The 12,988-nt window shown below is 38.8% G+C and overlaps 2 protein-coding genes across 7 annotated transcripts in view; both read left to right on the forward strand.

The window, feature by feature from the left end:
* LOC135981207 (uncharacterized) overlaps positions 1–12,988 on the forward strand; it is a 104,814-nt gene that overhangs the window by 32,973 nt on the left and 58,853 nt on the right. The window lies entirely within an intron of this gene.
* The window catches only part of PLEKHF2 (pleckstrin homology and FYVE domain containing 2), a 128,467-nt gene that overhangs the window by 28,245 nt on the left and 87,234 nt on the right, over positions 1–12,988 (forward strand). For 2 of the 6 annotated variants that reach the window (XM_005291612.4, XM_065585944.1), the window contains exon 2: positions 5,154–8,460. The exons of 1 other annotated variant lie outside the window; for it this stretch is intronic. In XM_005291612.4, the coding sequence (XP_005291669.1) occupies positions 5,168–5,917 (750 nt within the window). In that variant the 5' untranslated portion in view covers positions 5,154–5,167 and the 3' untranslated portion in view covers positions 5,918–8,460. Of the gene's footprint in view, positions 1–1,025; positions 1,194–1,245; positions 4,041–5,153; positions 8,461–12,988 lie in introns of those variants that run through there. 3 more of the 6 variants (XM_065585942.1, XM_065585943.1, XM_065585945.1) reach the window with 3 other exon arrangements.

A 12,988-nucleotide genomic window follows, 5' to 3' on the forward strand; every position in this document is an offset into this window, starting at 1 on the left:
TCCAATGTGCATTACTTTGCATTTATTTATATTGAATTTCATTTGTTATGTTGCCTGGCGTGAGCCAGGAGTGTTCTGAGCAGCTCCCTGTTGGCCTTCTGTGCAATTGCAGAGGCAAGAACTGTCCGTTTGAATGCCTGCTTCCCTGCTGGGCTGTGGAAGCCTCATGGTGGGTAGGATAGGTCTTGTGGGAACACAGGATGGCTCCCCACCCTCACAGAGCCATTTGGGACAATCCAGGAGAGGACGCTAAAGAGAAGTTGAGAAATAGCAACCAGCTGTAATGTTGGGAATAGCTGGAATGCAGCATGTGCCAGCCATTCCTGCCCTTCTCCTCCTCCTCCTCCTCTGCGTCCCCTCCCCCCTTCCCCCCCCCCCCCCCCCCCCCCCCCCCCCCGAGCTGGAGCTGCATGGAGGGAAGCATAGCAACAGAATATGAAGTCTCTGCTCCCACTGGGAACTCTGCCTCCCTGCAGGAGGCTTGTAAGTGTTTTGTTTCCCTTTGTGTCACTTGTGGGGTGTTAACTTTGGGGTCTCTTTATCTGACTTTGGTATTATCTAAAGCTGGAGGTTGCACTGGTTTAACTTAAATCATCTTATTTAAACCAGTGACTGTCGTTTGTGGACTTTTTTTTTTATATCTGTTATTAACTGGTTATGTTAAGTTGGCTTGCACCTGTAAACTTACAGAGAAATTGCATCAGGTTAGAGCATGACCTGGACAGTACCTGCATCCGAAGAAGTGGGCTGTAGTCCACGAAAGCTTATGCTCTAATAAATTTGTTAGTCTCTAAGGTGCCACAAGTACTCCTGTTCTTCTTTTTGCGGATACAGACCAACACGGCTGCTACTCTGAAACCAGTATTTAGAAACTGACACAACATTTAAACACTGCTTAGCATTTGATGTAAATGGGGGTCATCATGTTTAACATAACTGAATGCTAAATTGTTTTTAACGTTATTAATTCTCAAGACTGCTCAAGATCATGGTTTAATATGATATAATTCTTATCTATCGACAAGCCCAATAGGTTGTATCTGGAAGGCTTCAAGAAACCACTGTCTTGTTTTCAGTCTGCTTCTGCCTGTGAAAGCTCTTAGCAGTATCAAAGGCACTGAAGATGGATGTTTGTAGTTTCAGGAAGAAACCCCCTACATTGCTTCGTGTTTGGAAAATTCTTGACGGTAAAGGTTAGAAATGTTTTGAATGAGTTCTTAAAGCCTGCAGAAATTGGTTACATGTCACTGCAAAATGCAAGGTGGAAAAAATTGTTTAGCATAAGTAGTTAGCGCACATTGTAAGAGACCATTCAAGGTAGAGTGGCTCGTTAACACCTCTGCAGTCATCAGACAAAAAGAGGGAGTTAGTGGATAGTGTCTATCAGAGTATGATTTAAGCTTTCAGGGTTTTGAAAGCATTGTGCAGGTTTTCTTTGAGGCGGAGGACTGATAGCCAGATATAGAGTGATGGCTCTGTGAAGTGTTCACCCACAGGTGATGTGGTGTGTTTGTCTCTGATAATTTTCCTATGTAAATTCAATCAAGAGTGTAGTGATTGTTTTGGTTTCACCCACTAAGGACTTGTCTGCACTGCCACTTTACAGCGCTGCAACTCTCTCTCGCTCAGGGGTGTGAAAAAACACCCCTATGAGAGCTGCAACTTTCAGCGCTGGAACATGGCAGTGTAGATAGTGCTACAGCGCTGGGAGCCACTCCCCTCATGGAGGTGTTTGTTTTTGTTTATAGCGCTGGGAGAGCTCTCTCCCAGTGCTGGTGCTGCAACTACACAGCCACATTAAAGCGCTGCCGTGGCACCGCTTTAATGTTGCTAGTGAAGACATGCCCTTAGTTGTCATTGGGGCCTTTAGTGCACTGGATGAGGTACACCACATGTGTAGGGCCCACGGATCTTGAAAGATGTGTTGTGGGGGTGTTGATTATTGTAGCAGTGGAGATATGTCTGCAGGTTTTGCATCTGTCATTATGGCATGGTCTGGGGCCACTTTGAGTTGGAATGAGCTTGGAGACTTTCTCGAACCCTCCCACTTCTTAGAGAGGTGGAGAGTTGTTTGAGCCAGCTCATGAGAAGCAAGCTGCTCCCCACAAACCAGGACATGCCAACTCAAAGCGGCACCAGACCTAGTCTCCTGCCCTGCATAACACAGGCCATAGAACTTCCTGCACTGAGCCCAGTAACTTGTGGCTTAATAACAAGTTATAGGTGGAGTCACTAAAACCCATGTTCTGGAACCCATACATCTTAAACTGTTTTTTATCTTTAATTACCCTGGTTAGAATTTACTCTTCAACTCACTTTGAGAAGCTATCCTATTAAACTTTTACCAAAAAAATTTGCTGAACAAAGTACTTTTTACAGGTCTGCTTAACTCCTTGTGAACTGGATCAGTGAAGCTATGCTGTGTTCTTCAGTGAGTTAGTTAAAGCATGCAGCCAGCCACCTGGGCACAAACTATGAAATTTATAGAAGAACAAGTTTTGTTCTATACATTTTCATAGCTTATTCTGTGCCCAGTTGGCTGTATGCTTTAGTAATGTTCGCCTGTGAACTCGATAGATACCCTTTGGACCAAATCTGTGACTAACTTCTGTTGCTTTGTAAATTTAATTATAAATGGCTGCTGGAATGAACATGCTTCAGCTTTGGCATCTAATCATTCACAAAAGGTTGCTTATTACAAGTGTACCATTAAGCAAGAGTGGTTACACAACTAACTCTTACACAAACAAGAAATTTATCCTGTTCTTCAATAGTCAACAATCTGGACTGGTGATTTTGATCCTCAGACGGCAGCTAACAATCATAAGACTTATTGGTGCCAAACCTCATTTGCATCACATCCCCAGGCAGGGTATAGTCAGGCAGCAAGCAAGGTATAGTCAGGCAGCAAGCAATCCTATTACTTATTGTTGCTAGTACTTCTCCAGAAAGTAAATGATCTTCATGCTGGCCGTTGTGAAGCTGATCACTTAGTTTGAAACACTACTTACAGTTTTAATTCTTCTTGTGATAGTTAGAGGTGTACTTACTGCTTGGGTTTAGGACACCTCAGTGGTACATATATCTGGGAGGTGTGGCTAAAATTAATAACTGTAGGTGGAACTTAATCCTCTGGTACTGAACAAGAATTGTCTTTGGAGTATAGGTGCATGCCATAGTAATTCAAGCAGTATGTTTGGATTCCTTGAATATGAATAAAACCCCAAATTGTCCTATTTGGGTAAACTTGAATAAACAAAAGAAAGTGAAGAATTAAACAGGTACTGAAATATTTCATTTTAATGTCTCAGGCATTTATGGGCACAAAATAATGTGAGATATGGTGGAATCGTAGTTTACACTACAGGTTAGTCAGTATAACTTGCGTCGTTCAGGGGTGTGAATAAGTCCTCCCCGGAGCGACACAAGTTACATCAGCCTAAGTGCTGGTGTGGACAGCACTATGTCGGTGGGAGAGCTGCTTCCGTTGACATAGCTACTGCCTCTCGGGAAGGTGGTTTTATTATGCTGACAGAAGAGCTCTCTCCTGTGGGCAGAGAACATCTTCACCTGTAGTGCTTCTAGTATAGACTAGCCCAGAGATGCCATAAGAGCAGTTACTGCAGTATTTAAACCTCATAAATGGGTCACTGAGGGATTATAAAAGCCTGTGATAAATGTAAACAAAACCCAAGAAACCTCTCTTGTCATGTACCTTTTATTTATTGGCTTCCTCTGGAGCTTGTTGCTGTCGTATGAAGCCTCCCACCAGTGAGAACCAGGGGCAGTACTCTGGTGAAAAGCCCAGCCCACAGAAGCTAAGATTTCTGCTGGTATACTGTCTTTGAGCCCAGTTTAGGGAAGTGGGGCTCTGTTTTTTATATTAATCTCTGGCTAGTAGGTGTCCATAAACTTCTACCCAACCACTTTTTAGCAGCTGAAAGAGAAGAGGGGCTTTATGTTCTCCCCCTTCAGTGCCTCTTTGTTGTGATGAAAGTTGGGAGGAAAACAGGTCTCCACTCTCCACCTGTTTTGAGGAGGTAGGTCTTACTTGCTTTTGTTCAGATCTTTCCCAAGCATCAGCAAAAAGACACAATTCTTGAAAGTTTACTGTTGACCTTAAGGTTCTGAATAGCAGCTATGAAACTAATCAACCTTCACTTCCTTTTTTCTGCCTGTCGGCAAAGCTCTGAACAACAGAAGATGCAGTGAAAAACTATCTGCAGATGCATGAAAACACTTTTGCAACAGTTTTCTTTTTGTTCATATTTGAAAGACTACTGTATCTGTGCAACCATAAAGGCTAGAACTTTTTTGAGCACTTCAATTCTGTGGAAATTGATGATTGTTTAGAAACCTATCCTCACCAAGAAAAACTTCACAGTGAGGAATAGGCAGGTGTAGAATTTTCAGCCCATGACTGAAATGTATGTACAATGCAACTTAGCAATATTTTTATTTTTATTTATTTATATATATATATACGTGTGTGTGTGTAAGATACTATATACATTTATATACTATACATATAACAATACTAGATACACTTAAGAATTAAGATAATGGCTAGCTGTATTAACAATATTTATGCTAGCGTGTCCTGTGATGTTCCTGTTGGTGTTAACTCAATTTCTAAACAAACCATCAGTTGTATCAAACTTGTGAATGTTAGAGCTTGCGAATAGTGTCAGACATTCAGAAATATAGTCTAGAGAACAGGTACAGCTCAGCAGTGGCTGTGCAAGTCTTTCTATGCTGGTCTACCAATGGGCATTTATCCGTACCTGGAGAAGGGACCACCTCTAGGGACAAGGAGGGTCATTCAATCTCCTACCCTGTCTCCGAGTATTATCAACAAGGTTGCTATTGGTGTCGTTTATGGTGGTGGTTTCTGTGATGTGGACACCTGTCCACTGGGAACTAGACAGATCAACTTTCTTTCAAATAGCCTACTAAAAAGGCATCCATTGATGGAAACTTTTAATTGTTACTGACCTGAGCAGGAATTGAATACAAAAGTGCTATCAGTTAGCAGTGCCCGGAGCCATCAGTCTTGTTAGCTGTTTCAAGTAATTTGTTTTACTAAATTATTTGACTATAGAATGCTTTTGTGAATCAGTCTTATTCTAACAAAATATTAATTTTTGTTTTAGGATACCTGTAAAAGATGGTGGATCGCTTGGCAAACAGTGAAGCAAATACTAGACGAATAAGTATAGTGGAAAACTGTTTTGGAGCAGCAGGTCAACCTTTGACTATTCCTGGTCGTGTTCTGATTGGAGAAGGAGTGTTAACAAAGCTGTGTAGGAAGAAACCTAAAGCAAGACAGTTTTTCTTATTCAATGATATTCTTGTCTATGGCAACATTGTTATCCAGAAGAAAAAATACAATAAACAGCACATAATTCCACTGGAAAATGTCACTATTGATTCCATCCAAGATGAGGGGGACCTACGGAATGGGTGGCTTATCAAGACACCTACAAAATCTTTTGCAGTTTATGCTGCCACTGCCACAGAGAAGTCTGAATGGATGAGCCACATAAATAAATGTGTTTCTGATTTGCTTTCCAAAAGTGGGAAGACTCCCAGTAATGAACATGCAGCTGTCTGGGTACCTGACTCAGAGGCTACTGTTTGTATGCGTTGTCAGAAAGCAAAATTTACACCTGTCAATCGTCGTCACCACTGTCGCAAATGTGGCTTTGTTGTATGCGGACCCTGTTCTGAAAAGAGGTTTCTTCTTCCCAGTCAGTCCTCCAAGCCTGTGCGGATTTGTGACTTCTGTTATGATCTTCTTTCTACTGGGGAGATGACTACTTGTCAGCCCACTAGATCAGACTCTTACAGCCAGTCACCCAAGTCCCCTTTAAATGATGTATCCGATGATGACGATGATGATGATAGCAGTGATTAAGGACCAAATATTGTTTTCAGGCGTTGCAATTGGTGTTTTGAACTATAAAGAGCTGCTTTTGGGGAAACCTGTAGCCAGACACCTCTGAAATTCTATTCTAGCCATAAAATTTGCCTGAGTATCTTCAACTACCTTGTGCCTCAATATGAATGCTCTAGACAATAGGCTTTTCACTCTTCTGCAGGGATAAACTGTTGCAAATATATCAGATAACTTTCCAACTTCTTATACTTGAGTTATGTCTAGAGTAGACTTTTTGTTGAAGATTGGAAAATTCAGCGTAGCTTTCTTTATTTAACAACCATGCTACATTATTTGATAGTGATACTTTATCATTTCTGTTTTTTTATATGGTAAAATAATAAACATGCATGAAACTATGATAAATATATTTTGGTTAATTCCATCAAATGTTTAGCTTTTTCTAACCATGTTATGTAATGATAAATTGAATTGACATTTCGTAACATATATTCATACTTTAAATGTCACTAATTTGGGGGGGGAAATTGTTTTGCATTTATTTATGACAAGCAGTGCCTTGTAATGACTGTGGTGTTTCAGGAAGAAACAAACCTGTTGCATACTATCTGGATTTGCGTGGCACAGATATCTGAGAAATTGATGGTGCTATTGAAAATAATTGCTGTGGTAAAATAAGGTTTTGGAAAGCACATTATTGTATTCACCAATGCAGTGAGTGACTATGGCCCCAATCATGTAACCCCTAATCTGTGAGGGCAGCCCCAGTACACGTGCAGATTCCCACAAACTTGAGTGGGCTTCCACAAAAATTGTAGAGGCTCACTCGCATGCATCAAATTACTGGGTCAATATCTCTGGTGGATAAATTTAGTCTGATCTTCTCCACATGGTTATACAATCTTATTTCTCTTCAAAATAGTTTTAAGATTTCTTGCATTTTTATATTTTATAGGTATCAGAAATAGTAATTGACAATTGCATTGTTAAATTTTGACTGGTGGTTTAAGTAACATTTTGTTGCTGAAATTTATTAAATTGTTCTGAATTGCTTCCCAACACAACACTAATTTGTTTGTTTCACATTAGCGGGAGGTATTTTTAGGTGAAGATTGGAATTTATTTTTAAATAAGCTAGTGTGAAAAATTTCTGACCAACAATCTGTGAACACCTTTGTAAAAATGGCTCTTCTTTATACACAACAGACCTCAAGTTAAAAGGGGAATGCAAATTATTTCCTTTTAAACATTTTATTTATATATATACATACACATACACACACACATGACCAAGAAAGCTGTAACAAAGTTACAGAATGGTCAGTGCAGAAAATGTCTCTAACAGAGTTCACTTTACTTTTATCAAGTTCTTTTTTACAAAAGTGTGATATTCCTATATAAATGTAAAAGTTAGCTTTGTGAAAATTTGTAAAACCCTAAACATGTTGACATTTCTATATTTTTATAATAGTCAATTTTTATGTGGAAAAAACCTCTGAAATAATTGTATGGGAATATAGTAGCAACTGATTTTATAAAAAAAAATGTTAAATTTATATATAGATCTTTGTTTATTAAGTGACAATTTCTGCACTGTTTGCCTTGGCTGGCAATAATTGGGTTAAAAGTATTTATTGAATAAACGGTCAATGCTGCATATTGCACTAGTCTCCCAATCTGTACATTGTAACTGTGTTTTTAGCAAAATTACAATGTAAAGCAATAAATCTCAATTCAGTATCCAACTAGCTAAAGAGTGCAATTAACATAAGAATTTGCTATAATTTTAAATTGAACAAAGAGATGCTATTTTCTTTAAAAAGCACGGAAGTAAAAAGTTTGATCTGCTTTAAAAGAAATATTGAAAGGGGGAAAACACTTTCTGTAATTAGGGCTTACAGAACAGGGGTACTCATTAATATTACCTGACAAGCAATAAATAGGGGAGTGTGCTCAAAAGGATAGTTGTAATAAATCAGTGTGCTCCTACTCTGATTCATAGGAAACAGTGACTTGCAGAACTAAGGGAAAATGTTCTGTTTTTAGAGTATTTTCGGGCAACAAATCTTACCTTTGTGCTTATGCAACAATGTTTCTGTTTCAGAAATGGAAACTAAATTTTATTAGCTTAGTTTTTCTATAGAAACATAATTCAGCGACTTTCTGTGTAAATATCTGTGCTAATGATTAACAATATAATTGATATACTTTAGTTTTCTTTTCTTAAGCTGTGATACAAGATTAATATTCATTTGTCTTGTTTCAGAATTCCATCCTTTGTATATCTTTCCAGTATGTTTGTAAGTTGCACATACGTCTTCAGCACTTTTATTTTATTTTTTTTTCTGGGAGGAAACATTTAAATTTCTTAAGTTATTTCTGCAGAATGTTCTTGCACCTACCCGAATCCATCATTACCTGTTAACAAAATTTGTACTATGCTGCACTGATTCCTGAAGCTGTAACCAAACTGACATCTAAAGGGGAAAAATCATTGTTTCATCTGAAACTAATGTACAACAGTGAAAGCTTTTAGGGAACATAAAAATGTTTTGGTAATATTCCATTGTGGTGTTTCAAATTTTAAATTGTCTTGTACTTTCAGATTCTTCAAAGGGCTCAATACATGACTTGTAAACTTGTTTTCGGTCAAATCTACTTATTTTACTGACAAATATATGGTGTAGCTTCAAACCTGTATGTGTTAGTAGTTCTTTAACTACAGGCCTTCAAGAGTGACAAAAGGTACAGCAGTAGCATGGTAAACATGGGTAGTGGAGCTCTCTATGCTGATCAAACAAGAAATGAAAATTCAGAAGTTCCCAGGGCTTTAACAGGAGAGGTGGGCTATTTCCTGTATACCTGGCTGCTGTGCAATGGAGTTGAAAGTGCTCTCCAGAGCAGTCACAGCGGAGCACTGTGGGACACCACCTAAAGGCCAATTAATTCAAATTACACAACGTAGTGTCTATACCAGGGGTAGGCAACCTATGACACACATGCCAAAGGTGGCACACGAGCTGATTTTTCAGTGACACTCCTGCTGCCCGGGTCCTGGCCACTGGTCTGGGGGGGGTTCTGCATTTTTATTTGATTTTAAATGAAGCTTCTTAAACATTTTAAAAACCTTATTTACTTTATATACAACAATAGTTTAGTTATATATTCTAGACTTCTAGAAAGAGACCTACAAATGTTAAAATGTATTACTGGCACGCAAAACCTTAAATTGGAGTGAATAAATGAAGATTCAGCACACCACTTCTGAAAGGTTGTCAACCCATGGTCTACGCTATCCCCAGGTCGACCCGTGGATGTTGAATCAAGCGCTACACCTCACGCGGAGGTGGAGTACAGAAGTCGACTTTATAGGTAACTTAAGTCGGCAGAAGGGACTTGGTAGTGTAGACAGGTACATTATTAGATCCACTTAATGCTGCTTCCTTCGACCTAAGTTTGTAGTGTAGACCAGGCCACAGTAATAGAATACTTTATTTTCCTGCCTAAGTAAATTAAATGCAAGTAGGTTCAGTTTCAGAAGTGGCTAAATCTAATAAATTGGTGGGGAGCCAGTAATACAGGGGATCAAAATTGACAAATCAGAATAGGCAGAATGTGGATTCATAAATGATTTATGTAGTTAACCAGATTCACATTTAAAAATAAGACTAAGCAAGAAATGAACAGTAGCAGGGTGCACTGATTTAACTCAGTGGTTTAAATCAATTTTAATAATTTAAATCAGGAAGCCTTGATTTAAATAGATTGTAATCCTATTTTGCATTTGTACTTTTTAGGTATTTTCCTAAAGAAAGGTTGACTCTTGTTAATTGTTAATGATTAAAATGTTGATTTGTAACTAAATATAGTTAAACTTACACTAAACTTGTTGCTTTTTTTGCTAACCAGGAGGAAACACTGTATCTATACCTATTTTTTAAGAATTATCTAGTTTAACACACATTTATTCTGATTCTTAATTTTTATATTTTTATTGTGTTAGAAAGTGGTGAACTATGCAGTTTTTTATTTACTAGAATTAGATTAATCTTTTACTTATGATTTGTGTCAAGCTGTGGATGGAAATTCAATTAAAATGCAAAAAAATGTCATTTTAATTAAAAAAAAAAAAAGTGCTTGGTACAGAAGAGAATTTATCAATACATAGCTCAGTGGGTTGAGCATTGGCCTGCCAAACCCAGGGTTGTGAGCTCAATCCTTGAGGGGGCCACTTAGGGATCTGGGGCAAAGTCAGTACTTGGTCCTGCTAGTGAAGGCAGGGGGCTGGTGGACTCGATGACCTTTCAGGGTCCCTTCCAGTTCTATGAGATAGGTATATCTCCATATATTTATATTTTTACATTTAAAACTGATTTATTAAACTAAAGAATTACTGTATGTGTAGTTAATAGGGCTGTCGATTAATCAGTTTTAATTGCACTGTTAATAGAATACCAATTGAAATTTATTACATATTTTGGATTTTTCTACATTTTCATATATATTGTATTCTGTGTTGTAATTGAAATCAAAGTAACTCCTCACTTAAAGTCGTCCCAGTTAACATTTTGTCGTTACATTGCTGATCAATTAGAGAACATGCTCGTTTAAAGTTGCGCAATGTTCCCTTATAACATCGTTTGGCAGCCGTCTGCTTTGTTCACTGCTTGTAGGAAGAGCACCCCGTTGGAGCTAGCTGGTGGGGGCTTGGAATCAGGGTGGACTGACAGCCCCCCTATCAGCTCCCCGCTCCCTTAAGTTTCCTGTGCAGCAGCTGCCCAGCAGGCTAGCAATTGCAGCTGTCCCTCCCCCCATTGCCATGTGCTGCTCCTGCCCTCTGCCTTGGAGCTGCTCCCCAAGACTCCTGCTTGCTGTGCAAGGGGGTGGGAAGAAAGGGGCTAATGTCAGGGTGTCCCCCTTCCCCCTGCTTGTGCACCCTGCTCTATCTCCATAGAGCAAGGGGGGGACACAACAGGGCTCAAGACGGAGGGACCTTGCTGGCTGGAGCTGCTGTCTCAACTTGCTAATCTATTTAAAAAGGCAATGTACTTAGAGTGGAGTCAGCGTACTTAAAGGGGCAATGCACCTCTCTCTCTCTCTCTCTCTCTCTCTCTCTCACACACACACACACACACACACACACACACACACACACACACAGTGTGTGTCTCTGCCATGCTGTTTCCCGCCCCCTCCATTCGTGTTGCTTTGTAGAGTGTGAGGCTACATTAACAACAATTTGTTAACCCTTGAGGGCTCAGCTGAATGCTAGTTCATCATTTAGCAGTAAGGCATTCCCTGGGAAATATCCCACCCTCTGACTTCATTGCCTCAACCAAGCTTCACAATTATCGTCGCTGTGTACCATATTAAATTATTTAAAACTTATCCTGCGTGTGTGTGTGTGTGTGTGTGTGTGTGTGTGTGTGTGTGTGTATAATATGAATGAGTCTTTTGTCTGGTGAAAAAAAATTCCCTGGAACCTAACCCCCCCCCCCCATTTACATTAATTCTTACGGGGAAATTGGATTTGCTTAACATCGTTCACTTAGTTGCATTTTTCGGGAACATAACTACAACATTGCAAGGTATTTACATGCCAGATATGCTAAACAATCATATGGCCCTTCATGCTTCCTCCACTATTCCAGAGGACATGCTTCCATGGTGGTGATGCTCGTTAAAAAATAATGCGTTAATTAAATTTATGACTGAACCCCTTGGAGGAGAATTGTATGTCCCCTGCTCTGTTTTACTCACATTCTGCCATATATTTCATGTTATAGCAATCTCGGATGATGACACAGCACATGTTCATTTTAAGAATACTTTCACTGTAGATTTCAAAAAACTCAAAGAAGGTACCAGTGTGGGATTTCTAACCGACACAAGGTTTAAGAGTCTGAAGTGCCTTCCAAAATCTGAGAGTGACAGTATCGTGCATGCTTTCAGAAGTCTTAAAAGAGCAACACTCTGATGCGTAAACTACAGAATCTGAACCACCAAAAAAGAAAATCAGCCTTTTGCTGGTGGGATCTGACTCAGATGATGAAAATGAACATGCATTGATTTGCATTACTTTGGATTGTTATTGAGCAGAAACTATGCGCATGGACGCATGTCCACTGGAATGGTGGCTGTAGCATGAACGGACATATGAATCTTTAGCGCATTTGGCAGGTAAATATCTTGCAATGCCGGCTACAATAGTGTCATGCAAACACCTGTTCCCACTTTCAGGTGATACTGTAAACAAGAAGCGGTCAGCATTATCTCCTGCAAATGGAAATAAACTAGTTTGTCTTAGTGATTGGCTGAATAAGAAGTAGGACTGAGTGGACTTGCAGGCTAAAAAATTTTACGTTGTTTTATTTTTGAGTGCAGTTTTTTGTACAGAATTCTAAATTTGTAAGTTCAAACTTTCATGATAGAGATTGCACTACAATACTTGTATTAGGTGAATTGAAAAATACTGTACTTTTTTTCTGTGTAATTGAAATAAAATATATTTGTAAATGTAGAAAACATCCACAAATATTTTAATAAGTGGCATTCTATTGTTTAACAGTGTGATTAATCAAGATTAAATTTTTAATCACATGATTAATTTTTTAAATCACTTGACAGCCCTAGTAGTTACTGAATTGAACTGATCCTGGTAATAACTGCCTTCGAGATTTTAGAACTAGTAGATTGTATCCTCGCACCTAGTTTTTATTCATAGATTGGAAGAAGAAAACAAGCTTTCCTGCTTTTCATCTCCCAATTGGTGTCTGAACTTTGAATGAAATAGTCATTGAACTGAGCATCTTGAATAAAATGAAATTAAGATAATATTCTGTCTGCACCTGCAGAAAAGGCTAGTGCTGTCAAATGCTGTTTTAGTACTTCAACCAACTCTGGTTCCAGGTGCTTAGCCAGTGAGTTTAGTGGTTTGACTTTTTTTAAAAATTGGCAGCAAACATGAGCTGCTAAATATCACTTTTATATATATAATTTAATTTAGTAAGTTTAAGCCTTAACATAGGTTGTCAATTTCAAATTTTAAATATTGTTTAAAAATAAACTTGTATTTAATTTATAGAATCA

This window comes from Chrysemys picta, chromosome 2 (assembly GCF_011386835.1).
Source record: "Chrysemys picta bellii isolate R12L10 chromosome 2, ASM1138683v2, whole genome shotgun sequence".
NCBI lineage: Eukaryota > Metazoa > Chordata > Testudines > Emydidae > Chrysemys > Chrysemys picta.